Source organism: Chiloscyllium punctatum, chromosome 8, assembly GCF_047496795.1.
Source record: "Chiloscyllium punctatum isolate Juve2018m chromosome 8, sChiPun1.3, whole genome shotgun sequence".
Taxonomy (NCBI): Eukaryota; Metazoa; Chordata; class Chondrichthyes; order Orectolobiformes; family Hemiscylliidae; genus Chiloscyllium; species Chiloscyllium punctatum.
Genome location: NC_092746.1, coordinates 47,052,514 through 47,073,899, shown reverse-complemented (window position 1 = coordinate 47,073,899; position 21,386 = coordinate 47,052,514). Strand labels below are relative to the sequence as shown.

The 21,386-nt window shown below is 39.8% G+C and overlaps 1 protein-coding gene and 1 pseudogene across 1 annotated transcript in view; both read left to right on the top strand.

Moving 5' to 3' along the window:
* LOC140480523 (probable acyl-CoA dehydrogenase 6) overlaps positions 1-20,249 on the top strand; it is a 74,994-nt gene extending 54,745 nt beyond the window's left edge. The window contains exons 4-9 of the mRNA XM_072575483.1: positions 5,756-5,862; positions 7,999-8,166; positions 9,231-9,404; positions 10,783-10,944; positions 13,079-13,229; positions 18,534-20,249. Of these exons, the coding sequence (XP_072431584.1) occupies positions 5,756-5,862; positions 7,999-8,166; positions 9,231-9,404; positions 10,783-10,944; positions 13,079-13,229; positions 18,534-18,627 (856 nt within the window). The 3' untranslated portion in view covers positions 18,628-20,249. The remainder of the gene's footprint in view (positions 1-5,755; positions 5,863-7,998; positions 8,167-9,230; positions 9,405-10,782; positions 10,945-13,078; positions 13,230-18,533) is intronic.
* LOC140480524 (large ribosomal subunit protein eL42-like) lies at positions 15,528-18,524 on the top strand (annotated as a pseudogene).
* Positions 20,250-21,386: the final 1,137 nt, after the last annotated feature.

Here is a 21,386-nt window from a genome sequence, read left to right as displayed (position 1 = left end):
AGGGAATGGTGCCAGGAAGGGAGGATTGGTTGTTGGGAAGTGTGGACCTGACCAGGTAGTCACGGAGGGAACGGTCTTTGCGGAAAGCGGAAATGGGTGGGGAGGGAAATATATCCCTGGTGGTGGGGTCTGTTTGGAGGTGATGGAAATGTCTTCAGATGATGTGGTTTATGCGAAGGTTGGTAGGGTGGAAGGTGAGCACCAGGGGCGTTCTGTCCTTGGTATGGTTGGAGGGGTGGGGTTTGAGGTTGGAGGGACGGGATGTGGATGAGATGTGTTGGAGGGCATCTTTAACCACGTGGGAAGGGAAATTGCGATCTCTAAAGAAGGAGGCCATCTGATGTGTTCTGTGGTGGAACTGGTCCTCCTGGAGCAGATACGGTAGAGGCGGAGGAATTGGGAATACGGGATGGCATTTTTGCAGGAGGTAGGGTGGGAAGAGGTGTAATCCAGGTAGCTGTGGGAGTCGGTGGGTTTGTAAAAAATGTCAGTGTCAAATCGGTCGTCATTAATGGAGGTGGAGAGCCCCAGGAAGGGGAGGGAGGTGTCAGAGATGATCCAGGTGAATTTAAGGTCAGGGTGGAATGTGTTGGTGAAGTTGGTGAATTGCTCAATCTCCTCACGGGAACGCAAAGTGGCGCCAATGCAGTCATCAATGTAGCGGGAGAAGAGGTGGGGAATGGTGCTGGAGTAACTACGGAAGATGGACTGTTCTACGTAGCCAACAAAGAGACAGGCATAGCTGGGGCCCATACAGGTTCCCATGGCTACCCCTTTGGTCTGGAGGAAGTGGGAGGATTCAAAGGAGAAATTATTAAGGGTGAGGACCAGTTCAGCCAAACTAATGAGAGTGTCAGTGGAAGGGTACTGTTGGGGACGTCGGGAGAAGAAGAAACAGAGGGCTTGGACATGGCGGATGGAGGTGTAGAGGGATTGGATATCCATGGTGAAAATGAGGTGTTGGGGGCAGGGGAAACAGAAGTCTTGGAGGAGGTGGAGGGCGTGGGTGGTGTCTTGAATGTATGTGGGGAAATGAAATGTACCTATCCAGATGCATAGTTCTCATCCAGAGGTTTGAAAAAGCCATGATGCTTGAAAATGGACATACTGGTCATACTGGAGATCCATTTTGTGGTATACGAAATGAGTTGAACCTGTGTTCTCCATTTGGTCATTTTTTCTTCTGGGTTAGCCCCTCCTTCCTCTGTCCTCAGTCTCATCACAATCTTCTGTTATTTCTCTGTTAATTTTGGAACATTTAAATGACAGGCCTTTGTAACTACAATTCATCTCTAAACATTAGCAAAAATATAATTTATTTGGTGAATGAATGTAACTGTGACCCGTCAAAGTTGTGATTATTTGTGATCTACTAGGGTTCAATATTGTAAACCAGTTTATTAATTTGTGGAATTAATAATGATATACAAAGAAGTAAATAGAATATTATAGATTGAATTAACTGTTGCATTTTAAAGTGAATTTGCTGTTCCTGAGTTCCAGAAGAGAGTCATTGGACTCAAACCATTGTGTTTCTCTTTCTCTCCAAATTCAGGCAGACCTGCTGAGGTTCTCCAACACTTTCTCATTTTACGACTGCAATTTTCATTTTTTAACTGTTTTCTCAAGACACCTTAAATCCAGCTTTTGTTTGGTTTTTTTTGGCCCGGCAGATATCATCCCTGTGCCTTCTCGAAGTGTTTACTTTGCTGCAATGTTTTAAATGTCACTTTATACTTTGAACTTTGCTCTGTTTTGGGGCCTTGTGAATTTTCTGGAACTGCTTTTGCGTAAATGTTTTATTAATGGAGCAATTTATGTCTATGCCCTGTTAATATTCAAATGAGCCAAGTCCAAGATTTCAGGCACAGTCATTATCTGTATCTGTGGTGACAGCTGGAGGTGATATCCTGCTCCGTTTCCACCAGAAAAGCAGGAAACCAGAAAATGTCACAGGTGAAATTATTCTGGATGATTCATCCTATCAACAGATGTGTTTATGAAAGATAAAAATAAACAATCTGGTCTCCTCATTTCAGAATATATTCTTGCTAAATCGCATGTGGAAAATGTGTAATCGTCTTAGTCAACATGTAAAAACTAGTCTAATGCACATTACTCGCCAATTAACATGCTCATTCATATTTATTTAACTTTGATCAAGCTTCTCAATTGTATATCGTTATTAAAGAAAAAAATAGATAATATGATTGGCCTTATCAGCAACTTCATAAATCGGTTCAAGCCATTTGTTCACAGGAGAAAGTGAGAACTGCAGACGCTGGAGATCAGAGTCAAAAAGTGTGGTGCTGGAAAAGCATAGCAGGTCAGACAGCATCCAAGGAGCGGGAGAGTCGATGTTTTGGGCATAAGCTCTTCATCAGGAATGTGGGTGGGGGAAAAGGGGGCTGAGAGATAAATAGGATGGAAGTGGATGGAACGTAGCTGGGAAGGCGATACTTGCAAGTGGGGGGTAATAGTGATAGGTCGGAGGGGAGGGTAGAGTGGATAGGTGGGAAGGAAGATGGGCAGGTCAAGAGGGTGGTGCCAAGATGGGAGGGTTGGTCTGGGATGAGGTGGGGGGAGGGGGGATAAGGAAACTGGTAAAGCCGATGTTGATGCCATATGGTTGAAGGCTCCCAAAATGAGGCGTTCTTCCTCTAGGCAATGGATGGCTTGGATTTGGCTGTAAAGCAGGCCCAGGACTTGCATGTTCTTGGCAGAGGAGAGGGGGAGTTGAAAAGTCAGCCACAGGGCGGTGGGGCTCTTTGGTGCCTGTGTCCCAATGATGTTCCACGAGTTGGCGTCCTGTCTCCCAGTGTAGAGGAGACCGCAATGAGAACAACAGACATAGTAGATGAGGTGTTTGAATGTGCAGGAAAATCTCTGCCAGATTGGAAAAGATCCTTTGGGGCCCTTCAGACCAAAGCAGTAGCCATGGGCACCCGCATAGGCCCTAACTTTGCCTGCCTCATCATAGGATGTATGGAACAGTCCATCTTCTGCAGTTACACTGGCACCATCTTCCACCTTTTCCTCCACTACATTGATGACTGTATCGGTGCAACCTCAAAGAGATTGAACAGTTCATCAACTTCACTACTACATTCTACTCTGACTTTAAGTTCACATGGACCATCTTGGACACCTCCCTCCCTTTCCTGGACCACTCCGTCTTCATTCCTGGCGACCGACTCAAGACTAAAATCTATTTCAAACCCATCAACTCCCACAGCTGCCTAGACTACCGCCCCCCCCCCCCCCCCAAAAGAAACGCTATCCCTCACTCCCAATTCCTCCGCATCAGCTGTCTGCTCCCAGGAGGAGCAATTCCACTCTAGGACATCCCAGATGTCCTCGTATTTAAAGGAATTTAAAGCAATTTCCTCTCCCACGTGATCAACAATGGCCTCCAGCAATCTCTTCCACTTCCCACACCTCCACCCTTTAACCCCACCCCTCCAATCACAAGAATAGAACCCCACAGTTTTCACCTTTTACCCCCCCAATCTCTGGATACAGTGTTTTATCCTCTGCCATTTCCACCACCTACAATCAGACCACACCACCAGAGAGGTATTTCCCTTTCTACCCCTATCTGCATTCCACAGAGACCATTCCCTCCGTGACTATCTAGTTAAGTCCACACCTGACAACTACTCACCCTCCATTCCTGGCACCTTCCCTTGCCGCCATAAGAGGTGTAAAACCTGCACCCACACCTTCCCCTTCATCTCCATCCAAGGCCCCAGAGGATCTTTTCATATCCTGCAGAGATTTTCCTGCATGTCCAAACACTTAAGCTACTGTGTCTGTTCCTCTCTATGTGAGTACCTCTACAGTGGGGAGATAGGGTGCCAACGCACAGAACATTTCAGGGAACATCTCTGGGGCGCCAAACAATCCCACCACCCTGTGGCCAACACTTCAACTCCCACTCCGCCAAGTACATGCAAGTCGTGGGTCACCCCTCCACTAAGCCACCCGACACCTGGAGAAAGAACGCCTCATCTTCTGCCTCTGGGCCCTTCAACCACCCAGCATCAACGTAGATTTTACCAGTTTCCTTATCTCCCCTCCCCCCACCTCATTCCAGATCCAACTCTCCAAGTCAGCACCACCCTCTTGATCTGTCCTACCTGTCCATCTTCCTTCCTGTGTATTCACTCCACCCTCCCTTCTGACCTATCATTATCACCCCCCATCTGTGAGTACCTATCACCTTCCCAGCTACGTTCCCCCCAACCCTACTCTCCTATTTATCTCGCAGCCCCCTTTACCCCCCCCCCAAACTTTCCTGATGAAGGGCTTATGTGTGGAGCATTGATTTTCCTGCTCCTTGGATGCTGCCTGACCTGCTGTGCTTTTCCAATGCCATGTTTTTCAATCATTTGTTCACAAGGCAAGCTCAATGCTGAACTGAGATTTGTCAAAGCCAACCTGCAGAATAGACTATGCTAATCAGATGATTTCTTGCCAAAAGTCTGTCAAACACAGACAAGATCCTAAGGTGATCATTTGATCCTGGAAAATCTACCTTTAGTCACCCTGAAAGATAAGGTATTACAAAGATTTGAGCAACACGTTAAGCTATGTGTTTCACAGTGTTAGTATGTTCTGTCATGATTTGGAGGTGCTGGAGTTGGACTGGGATGTACAAAGTTAAAAATCACACAGCACCAGGTTATAGTCCAACAGGTTAATTTGAAAGCACTAGCTTTTGGAGCGCTTCGAAGTATGTACAGTAATTGTAACATGATATTTACCAAAAATAGAATGCAGCTGTCAAGCCAAAAAGTGTTCTGCCTAGTGCATAAACGTGTAATGTGGTATATGAATTCCAGTGGGTGTGATGCAAGGTATGCTCAGAGATTGCCAGATCCTATCAAACAGATGTCCCTTTGGTTGTTCACAACATGCAACACAACTGACTGCTCCTAAGCAGTCACATATACAAAACACTAAACATGCTATCCAATACTGGATGTGATTCTGCCATTGGACACCATTTATCGGATAATTCCAAGTGTGCAAATAATTACACTGATAACCAGTTTAGAATTATAAGTGTGGCGCATTTGTATGTACTACACAGGGCTATATTGTTTGTATACTGAAGAAACTCAGCACCGCCCTCCGGACCTGTCCATTACTCCCCCCTCTGACCTATCACCTTCTCCCTCCCCTTATTCCACCTATCGCTTTCTCAACTACCCCCCTTCCATTTATCTCTCTGCGCCAGCCCACAAGCCTCATTCCTGATGAAGGGCTTATGCCTGAAACGTCGATTCTCCTGCTCCTCTGATGCTGCTGACCTGCTATGCTTTCCCAGCAATGCACTCTTGACTCCACTCTGTGCTTATTCCCCACTCCACAAAATACATGTCTTTCATTGGTTTATTTCACAGGACTGTGCCCTGATGAACCAGAGTCAACCTACCTGGTTTGATTATTTAGTCAATCATTATTAACAGCTGCATTGTTCATGGCTACACCACTACCAGTCAGAGACAACTTGCCATCCAATCAGCACTCTCTTCTCATACAGTATAAATGTTGTTTCTTTTTATTTTTATTTGCTATTCATTCAAATTATGTTGTTGAATGCACAATGAAAAGCGTCAACAAAATTGTTTGTTCAGCAGTACTCAAGTTCTATACTACCAAATGACACTTTATATATGTATCGTAAAATGTTGGTCAAATGTAAGGAAGGAGTAACAATCATTCAAATTTAGTGTTGTTTATTTCTCAGATTTGGTTCCGATGAACTGAAACGTCAGTTCCTCACACCTACCATTGCTGGGGACATGGTAGCCTGTTTAGGAGTCAGTGAAGTTGAAGCTGGATCGGATGTTGCAAGTATGTAATATATTTTAATCAACTAAATACTAAATATAAGTCTGTGCAGACAATTTGATAATCATTTTGAGGCTTTGTAGAATATGGGCTAAGTTTATTATTTTGCAAATTAATAATATCAATGAATAGTATTTGAAATTCTACCAAATATATCCATTTCCCTATTAGGCTGAATAGCACATTGAAAATCAAGTCTCTCACTGTTTATATGTCAGGATACTTCTAAGTTCTAACTTTATTTTAAATTTGACAATGGTAGAAAGCTGCTAATTTTGATACTTTCTTTTTCCCAATAATGATATACTGATTGTGACTATTTATTCTCAATGTTGGCTTTGAAAATCTGGGTGGCCAATTTTTTTAAATTTATTTAAACCATCTTTCTAATCAAACTGTGCAGAGATGTTATTACACACCTCTGGAGCAAATGGGATTTTAACCAGGGGCCTCCCGATCCAGGGGTAGGTGCACTACCACTGCCACACAAGGTACAATTGGCTGAGAAAAGGGGCTTCAAGAAGGTTTCAGGTAAATGTTTACCACTGAAAAAAAGATGGGATTGTGGAATAAAAAATTTGAAGAGTGGAAAAATTTACTTTTTTTAAAAAAAGGCTAGAGTAGAGGACAAGGTAGATCAGAAAAGTTGAACTGAATTACAAAACAAATTTGAAAGAGAAGAGAAGGGTCTATTAATGTTTTATACTTTAGTTACTAGGAACTGTAGATTGTAGCTCATTTCACCATGAGCATAAATGTATCCCCCTTACAAAATGTAGCCAATACTGAGTGCTAGATATCTGAACAGTTCGAACTGGAGAGTTTTGAACTATATTTTATTCTTCAGTTATTTTTATAATTTGATAGTATAGAAAGAATTCAAATCATTGTGGAACAAGATTCAAAAGCAATTTTTCAACTCCTTGAAAATGCTGATTAAGAACATTTCATCATCACCAGAATGAATGTTTTTATCTCGGGAAGGTGAAATTTGAAATTCAAACTCCATTATTATTTTGGGGCGCCAATAGTTGGGAAACTGCATGGCACCAACTATTCCCCAGTCGGGGTCTAGATTTGATCACAATTTGGTTGGTGGGGTAAGGTAGGACAGGGCTCTGAGACTCAAGGTTTTGGTGTTTGTCCTGAATAATACTGTTTTTTTTGGGGCCTCTAGTGGAAATATTAAAAGATTTAAAAATTCACACTTCTCCAGGCCTCTTCAGATTATGCTGCAGCTTACACTAACACCATTGTCAAGACCAGCATTGTGTCTTGCAAGATCTGGAGTTAAAAATCATGTCAGAATCATAATTGCGTCAAGAGACCTCTATATTTACATGTAAATAATGCTTAAGGTTGCCAAGGTTGTTTAAGGTTGTCTTGATTCCTCAGGCCTAACTCAATGTAGTTTTCCTGGACAGGATAAGTTAAAATCGGTCCTTCAGGGTTTTTGAGACAAGAAGTTAAGAAAGATCAGTAAGTGGAAACAAAGTAAAACTTAGTTAGATAGAGAATAGCAATGAATTAAAATTAGGTTTTTAGTAGGGCAAATTGACGTATGACTTTTGTTCTACATGTTTGAGACATTTTGGTTTATTTCTTAAGTTTAACATAATACTAGTAAAGCTACTCTTGATATCACAATAGACTTACTCCTGTAATATTAGTGCTAATTTAAGTTTACTGCACATCATGTGAAAATAAAAATTTCCTGTTGGAGCAGTGAGACAGGAATTTCGTAGTAACCAAAATCTATACATATGAAAAGGTATAGAGTACTGGAAGAGCCCACCATCTAAGCGCAGTGACATCATCTAATTATAACTGGTAGGAGTCACTGCATTAGGTAGATATTTCTGCTGATTCTCTTATAAAATTTAAAATAAGTTTTATTTTAGTTCATTGGAACTGTTAGCTTCAAACAAAGTTGGATAAGTGATTAACAGCTTTGCTGCCAAATCCAAACTTTTCAGAGAATCATCTGCTAAGATTTGACTTGGATTTTCGTTTCTTTCAGTTAGGAAGAAAAAGTTAAAATGTCAAAGAACATTTTGAATTCGGAAAGGTTTTGGATCAATATGCTGCGTGGGTCTGACATTACGCTTTATATCTTGAAAAAATGACCTATCTTTGCAGATATCAAGACCAAAGCTGTGAAGCATGGAGATGACTACATAATAAATGGAGGGAAGATGTGGATAACTAATGGTTGTCAAGCTGACTGGATGTGTCTTTTAGCAAACACTAGTGATGGGCCTCTTCACAAAAGCAAGTCTCTCATATGTCTGCCGATGAAATTACCAGGTAAGAATTAGAGTGAACATAAAATAAGCTGACCTGGGAGGTGGATGTCTACTTTCCTGTCTGCTAACTAATAAGTAGACATCAGAGGAATTCTGTGAAGCATTAGACTCCTGTACATTCAATATGAATTCAGCCTCTAAGTTCTCCTTATTTGCAGAATATTGTTAGATTTCAACTCCCTGCTTTAAATTAAATGGAACATTTGAGGTGAGTTTACTTGAATTCCTATCATAGATACTTGCCTGTCCTTCTTGTTTGTAGCATTCTGTTGGGAATTTCAATGTAATAAATCATGCCAATGATGTAATATCCCACAGTTGCTATTTTGTAGAAAATAAATTATCCTTAGATTGTGCACAGTGGAGCTGGAAATCATTCAAAATGCTTTTGGAGAATAATTTTCATCTGAGTTTTTTTCCTCGCCAACTGAAAACTCTAATGTTTAAAATAAATGATTACAAAAATTGCATGTTTCCTGATATTGAATGTACCCACTGAGTTACTTTTCCACATCATGACAGATTTACATCTTACTTGATTTTTACTTGAAGACTCCCAGAGTCACCATCTCCCAAAATCTGCAAAAGTGCTTGATATATTTGTAGCAGTTTCTAACCCTGTGATCTGTATTTGCTTTTTTGCCATTTAAACATGTACCATTGAACTTGATTCCACATGCAGCCTTCAACTCCCTTTTTCTGTCACAGTGTGTCATACTACTCATTACTTGTGAATAGCCACAGAATTGAGTGAATCCCTTGCTGTTTGGGGCAGTCTATGGAATCTTTTACATCCTCCTGAGGAGGAGTTTGAGGCCTCATGATTCAAAAGTTAACAACACTAATAATGTAGCACTCTCCTGCATTGCGCTGAAATGCTGAAATGTTAGCTTATGTTCTGTCTTAAAACTTAAAGTAGGACCCCAAAACCATAGCCTTTTTGTTCTTGCCTGATGATAAACTAACCTCCAGTGTGTTAATTATGATGGAAATATTTCTAAGTAGAATAGGAAATTTCATTTAAAATGTTGTTAAATTAACTAACCATATGAATTACATTTTCAGGAGTCCAGGTGGCTAAAAAGATTGATAAATTGGGCATGTGGTCCTCAGATACAGCACAGATCTTTTTTGAAGATGTTAGGGTTCCAAGAAAATACCTCATCGGCGAAGAAGGAATGGGTTTCACCTACCAGATGTTGCAATTCCAGGAAGAGCGCATGTGGGCAGTTGCAGCAAGTATGTTCTGTCTATTGAGCATGAGCATAAGTTGAGCAAAAATTTAAACACTACTTCAGCTGCTACAGTGAGGCTTATTGCCACAAGAACTCAAGGGATACACGAGTACAGTGAAAAATGTACAAGGTGGTCAGTTCTGGTGCCATCTTAGGTACAAAGATACAAAATCTTAAGTATGAATTAGAAAAATCAACAAATCAAGTTTAAAGTTCAGCATTATGGTCCCCCTAAAGCAGAGAAAGAGTGAATGTTGAATAGAACACAAAAGGTTGCAAACAATCTGATTCAATCTTTGATATTAAGCAGAAAGGGATTAAAATTGGTAGCAAGGCACGGAATTTCTGGTAGAAGCATTGGCTTCATTCTTCCCATTGTTTATCTGGAAAATAATCATCCAAGACTCTGAATTTTGATCAAGCAGCTTGATATCGAGGCCATAGAGCAGCAGAATGAGGTAATTGGCTGTTGTCAACATATAAACCGAAGGTGCTATTCCAAGGAAGTGCACAGAGATGGAGAAGAGGGAACCAAGGATAGGTTATTGGGGAACTCCAGAGGTAATAGTGTAAGACTTGTACAGAAACTATTGTGGGGGATGCAGCAACTTTGATTGGATAGTTAAATATGGAATTAAATAAATGTAGTCCTACCAAACTAACAAGAGAGGCGTGACATATCGGCATAATGAAATGGTGGACTGAAGACTAAACACAAAGTGGTCAGCAAATGATCTATCACAGTAACAGAAATACCATTCGTAACCTTGGTTAGGTCCTTTGTGATGATGTAGGAATTGAATTCTGATTGGAAAGTTACAGAAGAGATGAGTACTATACACATTTGGTGGGTGACAGCATGTTCAAAGACTTTAGAGGAAAGTGAGGTTGAGGATGGTCAGTAGTCTGCAAGGGCATAAGAATAAAGGGAGAGGGTTATGATATTTTAATTATTGAATACATTGAAATGTCAGAATAATCATTCAATGTGAATCTAACAAATAGATCATTAAAAGCAACTGAAAGTAAATAAAGGATCTGGAACATAATATTAAGCTAATTGGTTTAAATAATGCCAAGTTGGGCCTCGACCTCAGAGTCACAGCAGACTCTGCAGAACCTTTACAGCACGAACTAGATTCACATCTTTGATTTTCCAGTGTCGTGTTCTTGTCTGTTACCTAGCAGTGCCCACATATGCTGTTTTCAGTCATTTGAGGTTCCAAGGAGGAGTAATGCTGAGGTGGCCAGCTTAAAAAGTCTATCTCTATTTGCTGAGACATCAATCCAGTTCTGCAATGAGTCCACTGTGTGTGCCAACGTATATGATCACTGTGCACAATGCTAACAGTTTTGTAAGGATGTTATTTCTGTCTCTGTAGTGCTGGCTCCACTGCAAAACATCATACAGGAAACTATCGAATATACACGCCAACGTAAGGTCTTTGGTCAACCAGTCTTGCACAACCAGACAGTACACTTCCGCCTTGCTGAACTTGAAACTGAGGTTGAACTTGTTCGTTCGCTCCTTTATCGTTGTGTTGGTATGGAACTTTAATAACTTAAATCATCTTCAAAAACAAGCACTTTTATTATAAAGATAAGTGAGACATATCTTTTCATTGCAATCTGCTGGAATCCAACCTGATATGCTGACTGTGAGGCGGAGAGGTTCAGAATCATTGTTGGCACTGAGAAGACCCAGATTTGTTAAACTGACCAAATGAACAAATTAAAATCACAACCTAAATGAAGGTAACAGAATGGTGGATGCAGTTATTGAAGTTGTTCCCTTAATTTAACCTGTGCTGCCAGTCTGATTCTGTTGTGCAGTGGGGAGGATTAAAATCAGGGCCAATTGTTTTTTTTTGTCAGTCAATGTTGATATTTTGCCATAATGTGTGTAGAAGATTGCAACTTAAAGAGAGCAGTGGAACTTTTTAAATGTTTATTGGGAAACATAAAGAAAAGTATAGCACAGAACAGGCCCTTCGGCCCAAGATGTTGTGCTGAGGATTATTCCTAATATAAAATAGTCTAACCTACACACCCCTCAACTCACTGCTATCCATGTGCATGTCCAGCAGTCGCTTAAATGTCCCCAATGACTCTGCTTCCACCACCCCTACTGGCAACACATTCCATGCATTCACAACTCTCTGCATAAAGAACTTACTTCTGATGTCTCCTCTATACCTTCCTCCTAATATCTCAAAACTATGATCCCCTGTGCCAGTCAATCCTACCCTTGGAAAAAGTCTCTGGCTATTGATTCTATCCATGCCTCTCATTACCTTGTATACCTCGATCAGGTCACCACTCTTCCTCCTCCTCTCCAGAGAGAAAAGTCCAAGCTTAGTCAACCTCCCTTTGTAAGACAAGCCCTTTAGTCCAGGCAGCATCCTGGTAAACCTTCTTTGCACCATCTCCAAAGCCTCCATATCTTTCCTATAGTAGGGCGACCAGAACTGAACACAATATTCCAAGTGTGGTCTCACCGGGGACTTGTAGAACTTCAGCAAAACCTCGCGGCTCTTAAAGTCGATCCCCTGTTAATGAAAGCCAGAACACCATGTGCTTTCTTCTTATTAGTAAAGAAATAGTACTGACAATAGGGGAGATGATGGCATAGTGGTATTATTGCTGGATTGTTAATCTGGACACCCAGGTAATGTTCTGGGGACCTGGTTCAAATCTCACCACAGCAGATAGTGGAATTTGAATTCACTAAAAATCTAGAATAAAGAGTATAATGATGATCATACAATCACTGTTGATTGTTGGAAAACCATCTGGTTCACTACTGTCGTTTTAGAGAAGATCCTTACCTGGTCTGGCCTACATGTGATTCTAGATTCACAGCAATGTGTTTGACTCTTAACTAGGCATGAGCAATCAATGCTAGCCAACACTCATTCCATGAATAATAAAAAATAAAATTAATGAAACTAAACACCTAGAAACGCTCGAAGTGGTAACCTACCCTGCATGATTTTAAAAGATATGAACACAACATAAAATAAAGGAGCAGAAGTAGGTCATTCAGCAAGATCATGACTGATCTGCCCCAGACTTGATCTCCTGATGTACCAACTCACCATAGCTTTCAACTCCCTGATCCTTCAAAAGTGTATCAGCCTCCTCTTTATATACTTCAAATAATCTAGCCAGAAAATTCCAAAAATTCACTACCCTCTGAGAGAAGAAATTCCTTCACATTTCAGTTTTAAATAAATGTTCTGAAGAAGAGTTATATTAGACTCGAAGCATTAAGTCCATTTCTCTCTCCACAGATACTCCCAGACCTGCTGAGTTTCTCCACAACTCTGTTTGTCTTAAAGATGTGTTCCCTAATTCTGCAACTTTGTCTCCAGGTTTGAGATTCCCTCTGTCAAGCTCCCTTTGAATCTCGTATATTTCAAAAAGATCATTCCTCATTCTTCTAAACTGTAATGATTAAAGGCCTTACCTGTTTGACTGGTCTTGATAAATCAACTCCTTCATCCTTGGCATCAGTCTAATGAATCGCCTTGAATCTCCACTGCCACTTTATGCTGTTTTTAATACAGAGGTCAAAACTTTACGTGGTATTCTGGGTGCAGCCTTACCAATACCCTGTTTAACAAAGATTTACTTGAAAATTAAGTTACAATTAAGTTTATCTTGTTTTACGTGCAGCTCAGTATATTCAAGGAAATGATACAACAAAATTGGCCTCGATGGCAAAATTGAAGGCAGCCCGCCTAGTTCGTGAGGTAACTGATAGCTGTCTTCAGTTCTGGGGAGGAATGGGTTTTACTAATGAAGTGCTGGTCAGTAGACTGTACAGGTGAGTAAAATTAAAGTTGCAGAAATCAAACTGCATTTATTTGCAAGCATTTTCTATATGTTTTAAATGCAACACATTAATAAACTTCAATAAAGTTTTTTAAAAATTTAATCAAAGAAATTTAAGAAATTCTAACAGTAGTTGATAGGTTGTGAAATTCAGGTTAAATTAGGTTTTAAATTATATGAATTATATGATATGACAAAGAATAGTTTATAGGGAGGATTTTTCTGATTTTATGTTAGTGTGACGAATAATCAAAACATTGTACACGTTTCTCAAGAAACCCACTTGTTTTTCCTTCCATTGTGGAAAGAATATTTAATGGGTTCCTTTGCAGGTGTGCTCTGACCAATCAGATGCTCCAGTATTCACTGCACACAATCCAGTGCAGTGATCCACAAAAATCTTTCCTCATGGCTTCTCACATTTGTGTATATACTGAGTGAATAGTGGATCTAATAATATTGGTGTCTTATTGACTCAATCACACAAAGTTAGCAGGTTCACTTGTGAAAAGTATTCTAAATTACATTAATTGAATTGTTCAATATTCAGTGTGAATGCAGCAAATCTCAGATGGCCCAAAGAGACCATTTTTCCAGCACTTGCTGTTCTTACAATATTTTTAAGGTCACCTGTGATTACTTCTCGTTCACAGAGGTGACTATGACCTATTTGTAATGATGAATAATATATTCAAGATTGCTGTGGCCAGGATTTTGATTGGACACAGTTGGTTGCTGCATGTGCTTCGCATTCAGGATTCCATGATGACAGATGTTTTAAAACTGAACTGTCATGCTGATTAATGGAATTGTTTCTTGTAGGTCTTCTTAAGTAAACCATGCATCTCAGACATGAAAATAGTACTTGCCTGCCTATTCCAAGTGTGGTGACAGCCATTTTTAATTTACGTAGTGATTTGTGATTCAGTTGAGGATGGAAAGGTTCACACAGTGAGTCACAGGCTCAGTCTTTTAATCTAGGTCACCCTCCCTTCCTCCACTAATACCTTCATGTTTCTTTTGCGCACCCTGTCAATCCATCAGTTCTGAGCTTCTGCAGATTCTCATCCAGCTCTCTTATTTAAACCTGCATCTCCCAACATTACCCTGGGTCCTAGTCTTACAGCTTAGTCATGCCAACCATCATGATGCTTTGCTTGCTAACCCTACCAATTAAAACTGGGGTGGTGAGACTATTAGTAACATCCACTGTCTTTCACAATGACATATATCTTCTAATATTGTTGTATTCTTCACATGTATGTTGAGTTGTACCTTCCCTTCACAATTATTGTCTCCTCTGCATTCCAGCATGCTGCCTCCAATCCTTACCATTTACTCCCCTAATGACTAGCACAGCAGTGTAATAACATAACACTACCTTCAGTGAACAAATCTCCCGAACTGACCGTTGCTCCTCACCACCTCCCCTGCACCCTGACCAACATGGACCAACATCCCTGACCAATGATTAACCAGACTTCTGACTGATCTCTGTGCAGCTCCATGACTGATGTACCCATTAAACCCTGGACTAACTGCACTTGGCCTGAGGAGATGAGGAGGAATTTCTTCTGCTGGAGGTGGCGAATCTGTGGAATCACAGAAGGCAATGGTGGCCAAGTCATTGAATAGAGTTTAAATAGAGATCAATAAGTTCTATTAAGGGGATCAAAGGTTACAGGGAGAAGGCAGGAGCATGGGACTTAGAAACATATATTGGCCAAAGCAAATAATGCAGCAAGCTTGATGGCCAATTGGTCTCATTCTGCTTCTGTTCCTTAAGGTCTTATGGGGTCCAAGTGCTGGAAAATGGGACTAGATTAGGTTAAAACATCTGGTCAGCATGAACGAGTTGGACTGCAGGGTCTGTTTCCGTGCTGTACATCTCTATGATCCTGAGACCTGCAGGATTGACTGTGGCCCACTTCCCGCACTGCAATGATACAGAAACCCTGACCCTGATATCTCATTGTGTTAACCAACCGCATCCAAGTCACTGGACTAATATCAGACAATGTCCTTAACTGACAGTAACTGGACCCCTTGGCAGACAACAGTCCTTCTTGATTTGATTGAGGACTGTTCTGGATGACCATTTGGTTGATGCACATGCATGTGCAAGATTGCTTAAGGTTGTGCAGATGTGAGATGTAACATGATTCCATAGAGCACCATGTCCTCTCCTTTAACTGATTATGCTGGCATCCACAACAGTTTGCTCAGCTCTGTATGTGTGTTTAAAGCCAAGGTAACGCATAAGTATTGCATAGCTCTAGGTTCTGAATGAGAGTCGTGCCCTCGCTACCCCCCACTCCGCGCCTCTGTTTGGGGCCAAGCCGAGAAGTTAGTCAATGTACCAAAGACCAGGAGGATGTACTGCAAGAAATGTCACAGGCACCAGCTACATAAGGTTGCCCAGCACAAGAAAGGAAAGAATTCCTTGTTCGCACAGGTTAAGAGGCACTATGACGACGGGAAGTAGATTGGTTATGGTGGACAGACAAGGCCTATATTTTGAAAAAAAGGCTAAAAACACAAAGAAGATTGTGCTGAGACTGGAATGTGGAGCCTAATTGTCAATCAAAGAGAACGTAAGAGATGCAAGACTGTGAGCTGGGAGGAGACAAAGGAGGAAAGGCCAAGTCACCCAGTTCTAAGCTGCAGTCTTTGTGTTCTCTAAAGTACCAATTCACAATAAAACTAACTAAAAATTTAATAAGAAAATGAACCGTATTCTAAGTGAGTTGGGGACGTGCCATAATAATATGATGAGATTGTTTTATGTCCAATGCCACCACAATGGATGAGTGATGCAAGTGGTCACTGCCCATGGAGCATAGCCTGGGAATGCCCACCCAAACGGAGACCCAGAGGTGCAAACGGTGAGCTGGGATTACCTGATACTTGCTCAGATTTTCATGTCTGCAATGGTCTCCACCTAATTTAACTTCACTGCCTAGTAAAACAGCAAACTGACTGATAAATGATGTGAGATTAGGTATTAATGAGATGTTAATACATGCAAATAGGCCTCTCACCATTTAGTAGTGGGATTTACTTGGGAGGAAAATTTATTTTAAAATAATGAAAATGTATTGTAAAGGACCTGTTTGTTTATTTTTGTGAGACTGAAAGAAATTGATTCTGTTACCAGAGAGTTCTTTGCTTTTGCATCTGCATTTGTTAGAAATCAACAGATATCAGTCAGTTTTCCTGATATTATTCCCAGATGATTTTGCAGCATTATTGAAGAAAAAGCTTGCATTCATGCAAAAACAAACACACAGAATGCTGTAGCAAATCAGATCTGGTAGCATCTGGAGGAGAAACAGAATGAATTCTGAAGAAAAATCAACTGGACTTGAAATGCTAACTCTTTCTCTCTCTCCACAGATGCTGCCAGATCTTTTGAGTTTCTTCAGCATTTGCTTGATTTGTTTCAAGTTTCCAGAATCCTCATTATTTTACTTTTTTTCACATTTAATGTAGTGCTTTTGAAAACCACTGGGCCACTCTAAGCACCTTGCAGCCAATTAAGTATTTGTCAATTGTAGTAGCTGTTTCAGGGACTGTGTCAGGGAATATTGTAGTTTCCCCACTGAGGGGCAGATAGGTCTTCAGTTTAACATCTCACCTCAAAGACAGCATCTCTGACAATGCAGCACATCCTCAGTATTGCACTGAAATGTTCGTCTTAATTCTGCACTGGAATGGGATTTGAACCCAGCATTTTGTAATGTAGAAGCAAGAGTAATACAAACTGTACCAGCTTCCATTATTTTCTATCCTTGTTTCATATGTTGCATTGTTTTATACAGCTTTAAACTACACAATGCTAACAAATAGTAAAACTGTAATCTTACAATATTGCACTGGTAGAAAAGCTACTAAAATTAATTATATCCAGGGTATGTGTCTTCTGAGTTAACGTATATGCTATATTTGTAACAGGGTTGTACAGGAACAAAAGGGATGCACCTAGGTCAAGAGGTTTGAATATACAGAACAACCTCGATTATCCGAACGAGTCGAGCCGGGAGTGTTTTGTTCGGAGAATGGATAACATTTTTACGGGACCTTGAGATCTTGTTCGGATAATCCGAAATTCGGATAATTGATATTTGGATGATCGAGTTTGTTCTGTAGTTCGTAATAATGCTATCAGCACAGATTTGATTTGAGTTCTGGTTCTAATCCAACTGAGAAAGGTAGATGTACACCCTATTGGTTATAACCATCCGCAGGAATTTTGCATGAATACAGTTGCTGTGCCTAAAGGGATGTTTACAAATGGATGGAAAGTAATAAATGCTTTCATATAAAGGCAGAGATAAAAAGTCTGAGAGATGAGAAGTGCTGTGAGTGCTTATGACAACATGAGACCTATCTTTGTTGTAATGACAAAACAAATTTTACCATTTTTATTTGAAATATCCTACACGTGTTTATTAATGATTAAATTGTTGATTTTAGTTGGTTAGTTATAGAGTCATAGAGATGTACAGCATGGAAACAGACCCTTCGGTCCAACCCGTCCATGCTGACCAGATATCCCAACCCAATCTAGTCCCACCTTCCAGCAGCCGGCCCATATCCCTCCAAACCCTTCCTATTCATATATCCATCCAAATGCCTCTTAAATGTTGCAATTGTACCAGCCTCCACCACATCCTCTGGCAGCTCATTCCATACACGTACCACCCTCTGTATGAAAAAGTTGCCCCGTAGGTCTCTTTTATGTCTTTCCCCTCTCACCCTAAACCTCTAGTTCTGGACTCACCGAACCCAGGGAAAAGACTTTGCCTATTTACCCTATCTATGCCCCTCATAATTTTGTAAACCTCTATAAGGTCCTTTGTCTGTTCTTCACCTTTTTAAAACTGCTGTTGTTTTGACTTTTTTTTTTCCAAAGTTCCAAAACAATGCAACAGCATATGAAACAGCAATTGCTGCTCCTGGAATTCGAGGAAATCACCTCCAGCACCTAAAATACCTCAAAAAAAGGAGCAGCTGTTACAGCCAGAAATTTTTCCCAACCTCCATCCTGGATTACCCAGAATCCTTACAGTAAATGTTTTGAAAAATATGAAATCTTGTCCAGATGTAGGTCTTTGAGTGATTTAGTTTTTTTTAAATGCATCTATCTGTACAGGGCACGTAACACACCCTTGAAACTTTGCAACAATTGGCTGGAAATTGCAGTGTGCTCTTTCCCAAATAGAGTTAAAGTGTAAACATTTCTATATCTCTGTGAAATTAGTAATTGATTCTGTTTTCTCATTTTATCCTTGAGGGATATGAGGTTGATGTCAATAGGAGCTGGTGCAGATGAAGTGATGCTGTCCATCATATGCAAGTACATGGGGACCATTCCTGGAAAAAACTGATTCATATAATAGCAAACTCATCAACAGGGACAAGAACAAAACTGTAATCTATTGCATTAATTGCTGGTGGTGCTTTCGTACTATATGTTTCACAGTGCCATTTTGTAATATAATTTTTTTGTCTTGGAGAAATGTAATTGTCAGCATAATCTTTCACTTAAGAATGGAGAAGTATTTTGGAAATTCAAAAATCAATCATTTTTATTTTTTATTTAACTGAAATAACATCACATTTAAAGAATTGAAAAGATTGTGGAAGTACTTTGAGCTGAAAGTACTCACACACGGTTTCCAATATTTTTCTTTCTAATTTGATACTGAAGTTGAGAAAAATATTACTGAGGAAAGGAAAATATCTCCCTACAGTAGAGCAGTCTGAAGAATTACAATAGTTGTTTTTTTAAAATTACGAAATGTTTAGAAACAATGTAGTTTTAAAAAATTGCTTCTGATTGGATGTCATCTACTTAAAATTGTCATGAAGAAAAATGCCATTGTGCAGTAACTTAAACTTAATGCTTTATTACAATACGGCAGACAGAGATAAATATTTGAAGCAAATTAAAATTCAGTACTAGAAGACATTAGTTGTGGATTTCTTTAATAAGAGCTTGCAAGTGACAATGGACTATTTGTCCCCATATGTCATAAAGCTATATGATCTAATATTACCTATCACAAAATATGTGGAATTTTGTTGTGTTATAGTCTTGCAGCGCTTTGTCTCCTTCTATTTAAACTCGTGATAGAAGTTCAAGAGACCTTAAATGCATCAGAATGACTATTCACTTTACTGTTTACAAACCTTGGGGAGAGACTCACTGCTGCCGAATTGGACAGTTTTAGGGAAGTCGATAGAATGATTCTGAAATGAATATAATGTGAGGTAGATGAGCAGCAATGGAATTGTGGATCTATTTGACACTAGAAAATGGCGCAATTTTCATGACAAGTATAAAGATAACTAGTATGGCAAAGTGGTGGAAAAAACTTTAACAGGAAATACAATACTTATCTCACACTTTAATATAACATAAATCGATTTTCAAACTTGACAGATTTTTTGAAACCCATTGTTCAGACGTAAAACTCTGGATTCCATGCCTCAAATTTTGTTGCCACATTTCTTTGAAGATCTTTCATTAAACTAAATTCTAGCAGCTAGGCAAGATAATAAGAAAAATAAATTGATAAAAAGAAATTTTGAGTACAGTGGGAGCAAAAAATTTGAATCATCTGTAGACAGTACTTTTGGTTACTTACCATAATTGGCAAGTTTTCCATTAATAGTTAGATTATTACACAAGCGTCTTGGAGCAGGCTAATCTAATGGGGTTTTGTGTCTGATTTTGGGGTGGCATTACATATTCTGATCTTATGTAATGTAGCTCACTGCCATCAATTGTACATCAAATTGTATTTGTGTTAATAAATTTGTATAAATAATGGATCAACTGTGATATGTTAATGAACAAATACTGTAAAAGCAGTGGTGAATGGAACCTTTGCCATGCAAGCATAAGATGATAAATATATGCACAATAAAATCTTATTTACATTATCCCTCATTCTACTCTTCCCTGGTGTAGGCAGCAATAAATAAATCTCCGTCATTGATCTAATTCAGTAATGTGTGTTTTTTTTCTTTACAAGTATGAAGTATTATTAATTTGAATAATACTGGGTATATCTACTTCGTTGCGATAAAAAACTTGATATGAGCAGTAAGGTTGTTTATGCTTTTGAACTGAGTAGTTAATTTACAAAATGTCTTTTTGGAGAAACTTTCTGTCTGTTTTGACATTGAATGTGCTTGTCTAACTTCGAACTCCCTATTCAGATTCTGTGCTGTCCACTAATGATTCTTCAGTCTGGTGAAGGAGATGCAGTGTTGTTTGTGCCATTCACACAGCTCTTAGATTTGCTGCAGAGGAAGTTGCAACATTTGGAGCTTCCTTGGAAAAGCTCATGGGAAATAAATTGATGAGGATGATACTAGGTGCTGGGTGACATTTGTTTTTCACTGACCATAATATTTAGCCACTGACTTCAAACAAAGCTGCTCAAAAGGAGATAATGATAGCAAGTTTTGAGAAGATTTGTAGCTCAGGTTGAGATTCTGGATGTAGGTTTGCTCGCTGAGCTGCAAGGTTCATTTTCAGATGTTTTGGCACCATACTAGGTAACATCTTCAGTGAGTCTCCGGATGAACCACTGGTGGTATAGCCCACTTTCTATTAATATGTTTGGGTTTTCTTGGGTGGTGATGTAATTTCCTATGGTGATGTCAATTCCTGTTCATTTTCTCAGGGGATGATAAATGGGATCCAAGTCAATGTGTTTGTTGATAGAGTTCCAGTTGGAATGCCATGCTTCTGGGAATTTTCATGCATGTCTCTGTTTGGCTTGTCCTAGAATGGATGTGTTGTCATAGTCAAAATGGCATCCTTACTCATCCGTATGTAAGGATACTTGTGAGAGAGAGTCACGTCTTTTTATGGCTAGTTGATGTTCATGTATCCTGGTGTCTAGTTTTCTGTCTGTTTATCCAATGTAGCATTTGTTACAGTTCTTGCAAGGTATTTTGTAAATTAAATTAGTTTTGCTTGTTGCCTGTATAGAATCTTTCAAATTCATTAGCTGCTGTTTCAGTGTGTTTGTGGGCTACCATGGGATGCCAAGGGATCTGAGTAGTCTGGCAGTCATTCCCGAGATGTCTTTGATGTAGGGGAGAGTGGCTAGAGTTTCTGGATGTGTTT